Consider the following 14122-nt stretch of genomic DNA (forward strand, 5'->3'; position numbering starts at 1 on the left):
GCCTGTAGTTCCCTGCATCTTCTTTTCTCCCTTTCTTAAAAATAGGAGTAATATTTTCCCATTTTCCAGTCTCTGGGACTTCACCAGACAGCCAGGATTTTTCAAATACGACAGAGAGCAGCTCAGTAACCACATCAGCCATCTCTGAGCCCTAGGATGGATATCATCCAGCCCCATGGACCTACTTACATTCAGTTGTAGGAGGTCTCAGACTTGTTCCACCATTACAGTGGGACAGAATCTGCTCCCCACACCCTCACCTAGAGGCTCAGGGTCCCGGCAGATACGAGAAGCCTGAAGCAAAGCACTCATTGGGTACCTTTTCCTTTATTGCCTCCCAAGGTGACAGCGTTCCCACACTCTTTCCTGTCACCCAGTACCTCCCTTCCCCCATCATACCCAGTTTAAAGCCCTGCCCCTCATCATCTGTTGCCCTCTGGTGGGCTCCCTTGATTGCTTTTTTAAACTGAGGAGCCCAGAATTGTACACAATACTCCAGATGTAGGATAATAGAATCACAAGGTTGGAAAGGACCTACAAGATCATCTAGTCCAGCTGTCCTCCCATTACCACTGCTACCACAAGCTGCTAAAGCAAGTAGCTACACCAAGGCAGAGATTAACACAACTCTCAACCCACCTGCCACACTTTTTAAACACATCCATATGCCTCTCTATATATCCTATCAACATCCTTGTATTCTCGAGTTGCCTGTCCCTTCTTCCGATGCTGGTAAACTCTTTGTTTCCCCCCTTGAAGTCTCAGCAAATCTCCCTATTCAGCCAGGTCAGTCTTCTCTCCCACAATGGCAGCCTGCTCCAGCACCTTTAAGGTTCCCTTCTTGAACAATATCCAGCCTTCCTGGACCCCTTTTGACCTTCAGGACTGGTTGGGAGAGTTCTTTGAGAGTCAGTGTTCTAAATGGAACTCCATTACTCCATGGTTGTTATCCTCAAGACAGCTTCCAACCACGTCTCTCTCCAACCGAACAGCAATTCTAACTGGGCACTTCCCTGGTAGGCTCTTATCAGCTGTGTCATGCTGTTCTCTTTTTCCACACACCCCAGGAACCTCCCTGACTTTTCTCTCTGCTGTATTTTATTTCCAGGAAACAAGTGGGTAAGTTGAAGCCCCCCAAGAGAACAAGGGCTAATGACAGTTTGGCTTTTGCCAGTCAGTTGTAGAATGCTTCATCTATCCGTTCATCCTGGTTGGGGGGTGTATAACTGAGGATGTCAGCTTCATCAGCCTTCCCCTGATCCTTACCTGAAAGGACTTGATGGTTACCAGCATTGAGCTCTACAAAATCAAAACAATCTCTGACACAGAGCCATCCCACTGCTGCTCCTTCCTTGCCTATCCCACCTGAAGAGGTTATAGCCATCCACTGCAGCACTCCATTTGTGAGAATGATCCCATCATATTTCAGTGATGGTGGCTAAGTCAAAGAATCATAAAGGTTGTTAAAGACCTCCAAGATCATCCAGTCCAACCATCCAACCACCACCAATATTTCCCCACTAAACCACGTCCCTCAGTACGTCTAAATGGTTGTTGAGCACCTCCAGGGACAGCGATTCTACCAATTCACTGGGCAGCCCATTCCAGCTCCTGACCGCTTCTTCAAAGAAATATCCAACCTCTGTTCCCCTCAGAAGGAAGTTGCCTATGAAGGTTACCCTCCTTTTGTTCCCACAATTCACTCATCAGACGAGCCAGCTTTATTATTTCTCAACTGTATAAACAGATAACCTGGGTCTTCTATGCATTAATACGAAATTCTTTACATTATTTAGATAATAAATAACATTTACTCAGCTGTGCGAGCGCAAAACGAATTGCACTACTAACAAAAAATAGATCTCTCATTAAAGCACATAATTCAAGTTAAAAGCAAGATGCCAGGACCAAATAGCAAGACTTGGCATTTGCAATTTAAAACACATCTCCGTCTCTTACCTCCCAAAGCCATGGACAAGAAGGGATATTAACCCCATATCCTATAGCCTTTACATCAAGTGTGAGCTCTGGAGAAATATTTCACCCTTCAGAATGAAAGCAATTCCATCATTAAAGCAAAATGATTTGCGAAATCACTTCTGCATCCTTAAGCATCCATTGCCATTAATGCTGACTAATGGAACATGCAGAGCTAGGAAAGCTCTTTGAGAACTATGGAAAAACACTTGTGAAGGAGTTCACCTGTCCTCCCTTTCACAATCGCAGTTTGAATAATGGCAGGTAGGCACACAACAGAACAGACAGAAGCCCTCAAGGCTTAAGGACCTGCTGCTGTTTTCAAGATGCATCTGAAGAAGCCTCCCAAAGCACAGGAGTTCCACAACAGTGGGATATTCACAGTGGCATTTCACACAAGCCAGCCCACATGAACAGTGCTGACCAAGAAAAGGGAGGGACTGCTGCAATCCTGACACAAAGGGAAATGGTAGAAACCCACGTTTAGATCCAGTGGCCAGATACCTTAAACATGGAGCAAGTTTTAGATTAGACCACACAATCACCCACAGATGGAGGAATTAAGGACCTCCTTTTCAAAACCACACTTAGCATACAACAGTCTCTCACATGGCAAGAATGGCAGCTGCTTTATACCCAGAACGTGACTGGGATGGTTTCAAAAGCATCTCCTGCACAACAGTCAGTAGTCCCAGCTGATATCGTCCTTCTGCAGTGATGTCTGTATAGTCTGCATGTCTCTCAACAACTGAAGGTTTCTACGGCTCTTCTCTCCAGGTTTCACTTTGATGGGACCAGCATCCTTCCCTTTGGTGGTTACCTTTGTTGTTACTTTAACCTCACTCACAGGGAACTTGCCGCCTTTCTTGTGTTTAGCAGAAGCCTTCTTGGACTTGCATTCTCTTTTCAGTCTTCCCAGCTGAAAGGAAAGCCCAAATGAGAACATCAGTCACTAACATTGCTTTGGTTTAAGTTCTACAGTTCTTCCACCCCTCAGCTCGATCAGCTACACAGAGATGCTTCTGCACTGCCCTGAATTAGAAACACTTTACTTTCCTTACATGGCATTGCTATATTCACATCTTCAGAGCAGTGCTCAGCTTACAGTCTGAATTACAAGGGTCACTCTTTAAAAATCAAGCAGTCTATTATGGTTTTAAGGGGACTGAACCATGAACATAAAAGTGTTGGTTTGTCACTGTTAAAATCCAGTGATTTAAAAACAGACAAAAGATTCACCACATACACACTTCTGATCTTAGCAACTACGTCACTGCCAGGAATGGAGCTTTAGGGAGCACACCAAGACACCACCGAGACATAGAGCTGGTAAGTGTCAGTGAAAGCCCATGGGTATCAGCTGAGGTTATCAGAAGTTTAGAGTTTTCTCCAATGCAAAGAAATAACATCACGTGAGGCCACGTGCAGCTGGTTGTCACTCTGGCCCTCATGCAAAACAGTTGGTGTAGTTCACCACAGCTGTTACGTATGCTGGGTGTGAGAGTGGGACTGATCCAAACATGCAGCAACCCAATGCATCAGGAGGCACGACCAGAAATACCTCCCAGACTGGACCCTGGGGGCCCAGCACCTCTCCCATTCCATTCCCACTCTATATGCTCAACTTGCACACTGCTCACCCAGCTTACAGCGTGTTTACAGACTTAACAGCTGTGCAACTCGCAACCGTACTGTAGGTGATCTTTCCCCTGTTTTGCAAATGAGAGAAGTATAAAATGTAATGCAACATCAAATGCAAAGCTGTGCCCAGGACAGAACAGAGAGCAGGCACATGGGCAACATGGTAAGGCAGAAAGCATCCTTCTATGGGAATACTGGAATAGAAAGACAGAGGCATGCAGACTGACTTTGGGATGTGAAGCTAAAGCTGGGCATCTAATACTTATCTCTGCTTCACACTATGGTTGCTACATTAGAATAAACAATACAGTAAAAAAAATAAAGAGCACCTTTGCACAAGTATGATCATAGGCAAGTAACTCACCTGCAGCCAATGCCTTCGAACTTTGTTGATCTGGTCTGCCTTTGCCTCCATCTTTCCCACTAGCACCTCCAGTTCCCTCTCCAGATCTTCCCTTACTGCAACGGTTGGAGCTTCCTGGACAAGCTTAGACAGCTGCTGGTGATCACTAACATAAAATATAGGCAGATCAAAGCTTGCAATAGACTCAGTGCTGGCATACACAGCCATGGTAGCAGCCTAACAAATTCAGCATGCAATAGTGAACCAGTAAGAACACTTATGGTAGTGAGTAGCTTCATTGAGTTTGCATATCCTGGCAGCAGGCTGCTGCAATGTGAAGTTGTCCATAACCAACAACTTCTACATGCACATTTAAAATTAAATGAAAGACCCCTTAAGGAAAAGAACTCAGCACTTGTTCAGGTACTACTTTATACATTTGCTTCTACTGCTGTTGTGCTGGCAGACAGTTCATCGCCTGTTAGCCAGGATGAGCAAGAGAGCTAGTCAAGCTGTCTTCCAATGGAATATTTGTTCATTGCATTGGGGGCTGTTACCACACTTCCCCCCAACCCCTCAAAAACACGACACTGCTGCACATAAACACTGCTGCACATAAACACACATACAGAGTCCCAACGGATTACCAGACTCAATCTGTAACTGCAATGAGAAATGAAAATCTCTGCAGCTACAACTAGATTACACGCCATAGACTTCCCAACATAAATGCTTCCCCCAGCAAAACTTTCTGACTTCAAAAGAAGAATATAAAGCACGTGCATCTGTGGTCTGCAGCATTAAATATATCAGACTTACAAACTCATCTGCCCAAACTCATCCTGTAAAGTCTGCAGAACTTCTGAGAGCTCTTCCTGCGATGAAGAACAGTCATTGGACAGAGGTGCCTTTCTGCTTCTGCTGGCAGGATGACCCGCACTGATGGGCTTTGCTAGAGGAGCATCATTCACCACGCGACTGTTGCACAAAGCTTTTGTGTGATGTTTCATGAGGTGTAGGACGTGTTGTACATTGGCACCAACTGAATGGCTGGGACTGGTAGACTAGAAGGAAAATACCTCTTTTAAGTGACATTGTCATCAACCTACTCATCTTACTGAAAAACGTAAATGAGAATTTATTTGCTACCAACATTTTTTTTTCTTTGAGTGGATATACATAACAGGAAGAGCCTGACCAGCAAGCAGCACAAAAGACCCGTGTTAGAAAACACCAGATTAACAAGCTTTTTGAAGATAAAAGAGCCAAGGAAAACAAGATCTGACCACTGGGTGTCAGGAGTGCACCGTGCCAAAGCCATTTAAGGAGCTGCAGCTACTGAGCATTAAGCCTTGGAATTCAGCAGCTCACCTTCCCAGCTACAAAGGGTACATCACCCAGACACAGTCTGTAATGGGGCTGCGTAGTGAGATGGCTTGTAAGAGAGCATTTCTGAAAGGAAAGAAGAGAGAAACGTTTATCAAAGATGACACTACAGCAAACCCACTGTGCCTCAGCTTTCTGATAAGAGGCAGCCTACTTTCTGACTGCATGCACACGATTTCACTTCTCAGTACCCACCCTTCTCTTCCCCATTACCTTCTCTGGCTGCTTAGTTTTCTTCCTGGGTTTTCTTGCTTTTGGAGAAAGCAGTGGTGATGCTGCTTGAATCAACAGTCTGTTGGTTTCCAGGCCTGTCTGAAGCTGCAATGAAGGGAATGAGAGAAATGATTAAAATCATATAATGGATTATCAGACAGGAGGTGCTCAGATTGGTAACAGAGCATCTTTTAAAACACAAGCTCTCCGAAAGCAAGGGCTGCAAGTGTGCAGATGCTCCTGCAGCTTAAATCTAAACACCAGATAAGAACATTTCCTTCAACAACACTTCTCATGGCTAATCCCAGTAAGTTAAAGAATGAGCTGTACTGAATAACTCCCATGCAGGCAGGCATCAAAACAGATGCTGTGTTTTATACTTTATAAAATAATAAGGAATTCAAGTGACCAGCCCTCCTCCATTGATTTTGTGGCATATACGCTCTGCTGTTCCTTCTTATTATGGCATTAGAAATCATCTCTCAAGCAATCACAAAACATTTATGATTGACTTGAGCTTATCGCTTACTGGAGAGGTCACAGAGCCCACCATGTTACCAAAATACTTATTCAACACACAACTGATGAGTACATAATGACCACAGGAGGCCATTGTCCTTCCTTACAGACTCACAGCCTCTTTCTTTGCCTCCTTATGCAGTGTTCCTAGTTACAGTTATAAAGGGAACACACTTCTTAACTAATTGATCTATTTAAAGCATAGATCTTCATTCATCCTCAGCTACAAATTAGTCTGAATTACTTTTCCAACCAGCTTCTCTTATTGAAAAAAAATTAAGGCTTAAGCGCACAGATGCTGTGAGAAAAAGGTTTCCAAGGCACTCAGAACATCAGGTGAGAGGATGGGGTGAAGACACCTAAGGGTGAAGGTGCAACCTGCATTCTGTATGGAGAAGACATAACCAGCAAACGTAGTCGAGATCTGATAAATCAAGAAGAGCTCCTTACAGCGCAGAGCAGTACAACACAATTCTCCTGCTGTTACCTCAGCTGCTTTTTCCTGGACAAGCTTCCTCGCGTGCTCTTCCTCCTGAAGTTTCTGTTCCAGCTCTTTCATTTTTTTCTAGTCAAAGTTGAACGAAAACAAAAGCATTACTAGCAAAGCAAATTCTTTATGAAGCTCACAATACCGAGAGGTTCAGCGGGAGTTTAGCAGCTCAACTTGCTACGTTAAGACTTTAGAACTAAAAATCACTGAAGCAATGCCACCTATACAGGCATAAATGCAACAGAGCAGTGGTTATGCTTTAAATAGAAATCATTTCTCCACTTTTACTTCCAGAATTGGTATTTGAATTCAAGTTGCAGCCTACAGGAAGAGTAATTTATGAGGCTGAACTCTGAGATAAGGGATTTTTTTTGACCATACAGTCACTTAATGAAGATTAGAATGGAAAGGCAACTTAACATCGTCCACCCATGACAGCGTGTCAGTTCTTGACTCCCACATGGGCAAAGTTTGCTGTTTAACCTGCTGCATATGACAGCTTTAATATGCGAATGCAGAAGCAAACCTTTTGTTTGAGCTGAAGACTGACAGGAAGCCAAACCAATGCTTTGGCACAAAAATAGACCAAGCATTCACTCAGTCAGTTGTTTTAGCTGGAGGGTATAGCTCAAGTTGTGCAGCAAGAACGTGTCTCACTACATCTTCAGTGACAGAAACACTGTGGAAATTCAGTGATATTCCCAAAGCATTTTTCTCCTTTCCTGCAATCAAATAGTATTCCAAAATCCCCCTTCCAAGCTCAGCTCTCAGAATGGTTATATCCCACAGGTAACGTAGAATCCTCAGCTATCACCAAGAGGTAAGCACTGAACTAAGTCTCAAACAACCTGAAATGGAAAGGTATGAGAGCTCAAAGATACAGGATGTGTTCATTTCCTAGTAGCTGGCTACTAGAACAAACACCCAACCAGGTCTACAAGGCAGAAAACATCTCTGGTGTGAAGACAGCTCTACCTCTGTGCTTCAGTGCCCTGCGAATCAGCATTTGCTTGGCAGCTGAGAAGCCAGCATGTGCATGGCTTCAGCAGGGCAGCTGCTGCTTCTCACCACCTGGCAATTAGGGAAGATAAGAAAAACAGGAGGGGTAGGCAGCACAGCCACAACAGGAAGCTCATTGCTTCTGCTGCTCACAGAACAGCGCTCTGGTTTTGTCTCATGGTTAGCATTAAGACAAGATGACTAGCAACAACAATTCTTTAAAGCACACAACATGCACATATATTCAAATTATAGATGATATGCAAAAACCAGAGCCCTTGCCACGCTTATAGAGAACAGCCTCCATCATCAGACACAGGCATGCTCAGATCCTCTCAGTCAGCTGTCCAGGCACTGCAGGACTACCATTACACTGCTCTTACACTAATGCACTTGGGAGTTGCACGCTCTGATGAGGAGACCATCACATGAATGTGAATCTCAGTACCTCCTTTTTACATCTTTATGTGTCTTGAAGGCAATACTGAGTAACAGCTCAACGATTAAAAAGCACACACACAACCTCTGTTCAGTCAGAGTCTGGATAACACTTGCACAGCAAGGTTAAAACAGGAACATGTTTGAGTCCAGAACTATCCCCAGTACCACCTTCCAACAACACACTGCCTGCTCTAAAAGGGGGGAGAAAATCAGCAGGTAAAAGCCTCTCCCTCTTTAAAGCCTTTTGTAGTTCTCATACTTCAGAGTCCTGTGGTGTCTCTCCAGCAGTAGAAAGGATGAGGATTGGATTTCAGAAGCCAACAGCACAGATGGTACAAAGAAACAGATATGACCGAACATGGCCATGCTGAACTTTTAAAAGCTACTGGTTCAAAATGTATCCTGAAAAAGCAGATTAAATGCATTGCCAGCCAACCAGGGCTGGAGGGCAGGCAATGCCAGACTGCAGAATTCTGCCCACAAAATAACTGCATTTCTTAAGGCAAGTGGCAATTAAAAAAAAAAAAAGAACTAACAAACACAAACCAACTGAAAACAGAACCAACAACACACACAGCTCTGTTATTGTCATATAGCTACAAAGTGCTGCATACAGTAAGCAAGATTTTTATCTGTTACAGCACACACAACAGACCTCTGCCATGGACTGCATTGTAGTAAGCCTGGTGTACTCCTTCTCCAACAAGTCCAGCTTCTCCAGCTTTGACTGAACACGTGATTGATCGAGCCGTTCTCTCTCCAATGAATCCTTGAAGGAGAAGTAAAAAGGCAAATGATTATAAGCACAGGAAAACAAGCACACATATAAAATCAGAGAATTACCCAGGTTGGAAAAGACCTTAAGATCAACAAGTCCAACTGCAGCCTAACCATAGTATCCTAACTCTAACAACCCTCTGCTAAATCATATCTGAGCACCACATCCAAATGGCTCTTAAACATATCCAGGGATGGCGATTAAACCACCTCCCTGGGGAGCCTATTCCAGTGTTTAACCATGCTTTCTGTAAAGAAGTGTTTCCTCACATCCAACCTAAACTTACCTTGACACAACTTGAGGCCATTTCCCCTCATCCTGTCACCGGTGAGAAGAGACTTGTCCCGCTCTCACTTTAAGAACCTTTCAGATACTGGAAGAGAGCGATAAGGTCTCCCCTCAGCCTCCTTTTCCTCAGACTGAACAGCTCCAGTTCCCTCAGCCTCTTAGGGCTGATTCTCCAAGCCCTTCACAAGCCTCATTGCCCTTCTCTTCTGGACCTGCTCCAGCACCTCCATGTCCTTTTTGTACCGAGGTGCCAAAAACTGAACACAGTACTCGAGGTGAGGCCTCACCAATGGTGAGTACAGGGGCAGGATGACTTCCCTAGTCCTGCTCACCACACCATTCCTGATACAAGACAGGATGGCATTGGCTTTCTTGGCCACCTGGGCACATCACTGGCTCATATTCAGCCAACTGTCCATCAGCACACCAAGGTCCCTTTCCATCAGGCAGCTTTCCAGCCACACCTCCCCAAGCCTGTAGGGTTGCCTGGGGTTGTTGCAACCGAAATGCAGGACCCAACACTTGGCCCTATTGAAACTCATGCTGTTAACCTCGGCCTTATAACTGCAACACAAGGAAGGACTGCAAAAGAACTACTTCATCTATCCAGTGTTAAGTGGTGCTACAACTAAGGAGCATTGGCACAGTAAAATAAGGCATTGCCACGGCTGGGAACTCCACCCATGCTGGGAATCTCACATCAAGCCAGACTCAGATAAAGATTCTGCAGCCTCCCCTCCTTCCAAACCAAATATGACAAAAATAAAATATTATTGCTCAGCAATTAGAGGCAATTTTCTTTATTTTAATCCTTCAGTAAATGTTTAATAGTCTGAAATAGGGGAGCCACAGAAGCAAATGAACAGAGAGCCCTGGGTGATCCACACACCCATGAGAGAAAGTTCAAGTTCATTTCTGATATAGGGCAAATCCCACAATAGCCAATGACAGGAAAAATAATTCACCATCATTTCTTTCAATTAGTACTTTCCCTGATAAAATCTCAATAGATTTTAAAGCCAATGACAAAAGGGAAGGTTTGTCCATTGACAGTTATTTTACTCCAAGGCACAGGAGCTAAGGCAAGTGAGAATTACTTGCTGGTGCATGACACAGTAATACCGGAGCCTTTGGTATTGCCATAGAGACAGATGTACAAAGGTAAAAAGCAAATAAATACCAGGGTCCTAACAACACTGAAAATTAAACAGGGCAATTATTCACAGCCAAGTATATAAAGGCCAGCTCAAACAGACATCCACACCTGAAGGCATTAACTCTAAAATATAAGGACAGAGTTAATACCATTATAGTTTTTTGCCCATTCAATCCTGAGAACACACCTGCTTCTCCAAGAGCTGCGTCTTCTCCCTTTCCGCGTGCTGGATCATCTTTCTCATGTAGTCCAGCTGTTTCTCTAACAGGCTGTACCGAGACTCAGCAGCCGCCAGCTGAGAAGCCAGTTCTGCAAGTAACAGAAGGCCAAAAAGTGAGATTAAGGGCTGCTCGTTGGGGTTGTTTTTTAACATCTTCAGGACGCTTCAAAAACAAGCAAGGAAAGGCTCATCTAAAACTCAGATAAAGCCGAATCAACTCTTACACACATGCAAACCCCCCCAGAACAAAGTCAGCTTTTAAATCAACAAAACTCCATGCTTCGCTACCAAATAGAGACCGAACAAAGTCAGCTTCACACACTGATGAAGCCCAGACTTCATCCACCTCAACATTCAGTGTTACCTACAGCAACCAACCTTGATTTTTCTTTGACACTTCAGTTCTGTCGCGCTCTCTGTGCTTCATTTGCTCACTCAGTACTTTCTTGTAGTCTGCTGTTTCTCTGCTGAGGTGTTTGACGTTCTCCTCTGCCTGAAGCCGTTCCAACTCCAGCCGACGAATTTTCTCCTGAAGATTCCTCAGAGCAGAAAATATTGCTGTAATTGAGTGAGTATCTTTTGTTAGTTGCTATTATAAGCATGGTTCAAGTTTGATGTTACCTTGAAAGGTTTGCTACATAAGAAAGAGAGTGCTCCCCCCCACCAGCCAGGATTGCCTCCATGAATGAAGCTCCCATTGCTCAGCAGGAGCCAGGCAAATATCCTGTAGATAAAGTGCAAACAGGGCACCTCCTGTCTTATCAACTGGGAATTAAAAGTGACAGCTGAACAATTAAAGCAGCAGCGACTTCTCTGCCTCTGTTCTTTTATACCTCCAAAAATGCATGAAGAAAAAACTCCTATTCATAACCACAGAGGAGAATAAAGGTCATATCTCCCCAAGAAGCAGTTAACCTGCTATACCTCTGCTACACCTGTTATACCCCTCAATTGTTTGCCTACAATGCACAGAGAGGGTGTGTGATAACCAGCTTCCCCGCCTTCTGTTCCCTTCCCTACTCCAACAATTGCTTAAAGCCCTTCTATACCCATCAGAGAAAAAAAGCAGCTGTAACATAACCCTCATCACCTTGCCATCAGACCACCTGCTGGTAACATGATGGCTGTTAGCTTGTATTGCAAAGGGCTGACAATAACAGGACAAATGGAAATGGATTTAAATTAAAAAGGGGAGACATAGGTTAGATGTGAGGGGGAAGTTCTTCACTAGGAGAGTGGTTAGGCCCTGGAACAGGCTGCCCAGGGAGGTTGTGGATGCCCCGTCCTTGGAGGTGTTCAAGGCCAGGTTAGACAGGGCCCTGGGCAACCTGATCTAGTAAATGTGTATGTTTGGTGGCCCTGCCAGGCAGGGGGGTTGGAACTACAGGATCCTTGAGGCCCCTTCCAACCCGGGTCATTCTGTGATTCTGTGATTGTTTCATTCTTCAAAGGGAACCATAAACATAAGCCCCTTTCCCTAAAAAATCCTACTGAAGTATAACATGAGAAAGCCAGCGCAGACAGCTGATAGGGCAAACTTACCTGTGATTCATGTTAGCCTGAACCTAATTTATGTTTAAGCATAATCCACAGAAAGAAGGGAGAGATAGCAGTCACAGTTAAGGGGAAAGGTGCAGGTGGCCTAATCCAGTTTATAGCATCAGAATCCCCTACTATACTCTTTTCTCGATATTATTGTTAGCAGGATTCAGGTGAAACAGTAATATCTGGAGCTATAAACAGCTATTACATAATCCCAAGGGCTAAACTAAAACCCGTTTATTTACAATAACAAGAAGCAAAACAGATCAGTGAAGCGATTTGAGCAATGAATGGATAAAGGTGGAAACCTACAGTGTGCCAAGTATTGCCCTGCATTCGAATCCCCCCTGTGGCGCAAGTGGTAAAAGTGCCGCTCTGCTACACAGAGGCTCGAATCCCGGGGGGTTGGACTCAATGATCTCTAAGGTCCCTTCCAACCCGCACTAAGTCTATGATACTATGATACTCAGAACAAAGAAACACCCGAGGAACAGTTACTTTGTAGCAGCCTTCCTGATTAGAGTATTAAAGCAACCACCTATGCTGGAACAAACACACCATAGGAGCCCAAATCAAAACAAGTAGAATTTATAGAATCACAGAATGACCCAGGTTGGAAGGGACCTCAAGGATCATGTAGTTCCAACCCCCCTGCCTGGCAGGGCCACCAAACATACACCTTTACTAGATCAGGTTGCCCAGGGCCCCGTCCAACCTGGTCTTGAACACCTCCAAGGACGGGGCATCCACAACCTCCCTGGGCAGCCTGTTCCAGGGCCTAACCACTCTCCTAGTGAAGAACTTCCCCCTAACATCCAACCTAAATCTTCCCTCTTTTAAGTTAAAACCATTTCCCCGTGTCCTGCTATTGTCAGCCCTTTCCAAGAGTTTACTCCCCTCCGGGGTGTAAGTTCCCTTCAGGTACTGAAAGGCTGCAATGAGGTCACCCCGCAACCTTCTCTTCTCCAGGCTGAACAAACCCAACTCCCTCAGCCTGTCAATTTACTAAGATATTTGAAAAATAGCCTGCTTCATCATATTATTTCCTATATGCATTCCTATTTACAGAATCACAGAATTATCGAGGTTGGAAAAGACCTAAAAGATCATCTAATCCAACCATTACCAATACTTCCCAGCAAAATCATATTCATCAACACAGTATCCAGATGTTTCTTGAACACTCCCATGGTCGGTGACACCACCACCTCCCTGGGCAGTGCATTCCAATGCCTGACTACCCTTTCTGAGAAGTAATATTTCCTAATGTCCAGCCTGAATCTCCCCTGGCGCAGCTTAAAACCATTCCCTCTAGTTCTATCACTGATTACACGAGAGAAGAGTCCAACCCCCAGCTCACTACAACCCCCCTTCAGGTAGTTATACAGAGCAATAAGGTCTCCCCTGAGCCTCCTCTTCTCCAGGCTGAACATTCCCAGCTCCCTCGTAAGGCCTGTGCTCCAGACCCCTCATGTAATAAACCTGGTTGGCGACCCTGCACATAACAGAGGGGTTGAAACTGGCTGATCATTGATGTCCCTGTTAACCCAGCCCATCCTACGCCTCTATATCCCATTACCTTTGCTGTTACTCTCGGGATAAGGTATCACAGGTTTCTGAGGGGAGCGCAGCAGGTCGGAATTGATGAAGGGCTTGTGCTTCGGGTAGTCCAGGTAGGAAGACGCAGAGAGCCCGTCTGCGGCCGGTACAGACCTCGGAGCTTTGTATGGATCACTCTGAGAATGAAACAGAGCCGTTATAGCACAAGGGATGGTTAAATAACCCGCCCCAGTCTCCACAGCATCTCACCGCGCGCCCCGCAGCCGCCGCCATGTTTGTTCAGCTACAGCCCGCGCCTCACAGGCAGCAACGGTGCCGCGCGCTTTTATCACGTGACGCTTGAGTGGCGGGCCGCTCCGCCAATGAAAAAGGAGGAGCGTAGTTAAGCACCGCCCCCGAGCGCGCGCCGCTCAACGTCACGCGTTCATATTGAATGACGTGTCGCTCGTCCAATCAAAAAGAAAAACAAACCCTCTCGGCCAATCGAAAGGCTGGAGTCAGCCGAAGGGGCGTGGCCTCGCTCCAACCAATCGCGTGAGCCGACAGAAGGAAAGCGGGAGGAGCGAGAG

General features: G+C 45.1%; 1 protein-coding gene across 2 annotated transcripts; it reads right to left on the bottom strand.

Annotated features, from left to right (window-relative positions):
• Positions 1 to 1684: 1684 nt before the first annotated feature.
• CEP57 (centrosomal protein 57) lies at positions 1685 to 13924 on the bottom strand. 2 transcript variants are annotated; one of them, XM_015852288.2, is made up of 11 exons: positions 13803 to 13924; positions 13573 to 13729; positions 10830 to 11009; positions 10419 to 10540; positions 8665 to 8778; positions 6567 to 6644; positions 5561 to 5665; positions 5333 to 5413; positions 4781 to 5025; positions 3983 to 4127; positions 1685 to 2896 (listed from the first exon to the last, which is right to left on the bottom strand). In XM_015852288.2, the coding sequence occupies exons 1-11, from the start codon at positions 13824 to 13826 to the stop codon at positions 2660 to 2662; spliced, it is 1488 nt and encodes a 495-aa protein (XP_015707774.1). In that variant the 5' UTR covers positions 13827 to 13924; the 3' UTR covers positions 1685 to 2659. The 2 variants fall into 2 exon arrangements, with proteins under 2 accessions (XP_015707774.1, XP_015707775.1); XM_015852289.2 differs by lacking the exon at positions 5333 to 5413.
• Between the last annotated feature and the right edge of the window lie 198 nt (positions 13925 to 14122).

The sequence above is a fragment of the Coturnix japonica genome, chromosome 1, assembly GCF_001577835.2.
Source record: "Coturnix japonica isolate 7356 chromosome 1, Coturnix japonica 2.1, whole genome shotgun sequence".
NCBI classification, from domain to species: domain Eukaryota; kingdom Metazoa; phylum Chordata; class Aves; order Galliformes; family Phasianidae; genus Coturnix; species Coturnix japonica.

What these genes read in the sequence shown, in the direction of transcription:
- CEP57 (XM_015852288.2), bottom strand. Translation starts at nt 13,826, where the DNA reads ATGGCGGCGGCTGCGGGGCGCGCG. An exon ending in AGTGTCAAAGAAAAATCAAG is followed by an intron (nt 10,541 to 10,829) that starts GTTGGTTGCTGT and finishes TGTTACTTGCAG; the next exon opens with AACTGGCTTCTCAGCTGGCG. An exon ending in GAGTTTGGGCAGATGAGTTT is followed by an intron (nt 4,128 to 4,780) that starts GTAAGTCTGATA and finishes ATTTTATGTTAG; the next exon opens with TGATCACCAGCAGCTGTCTA.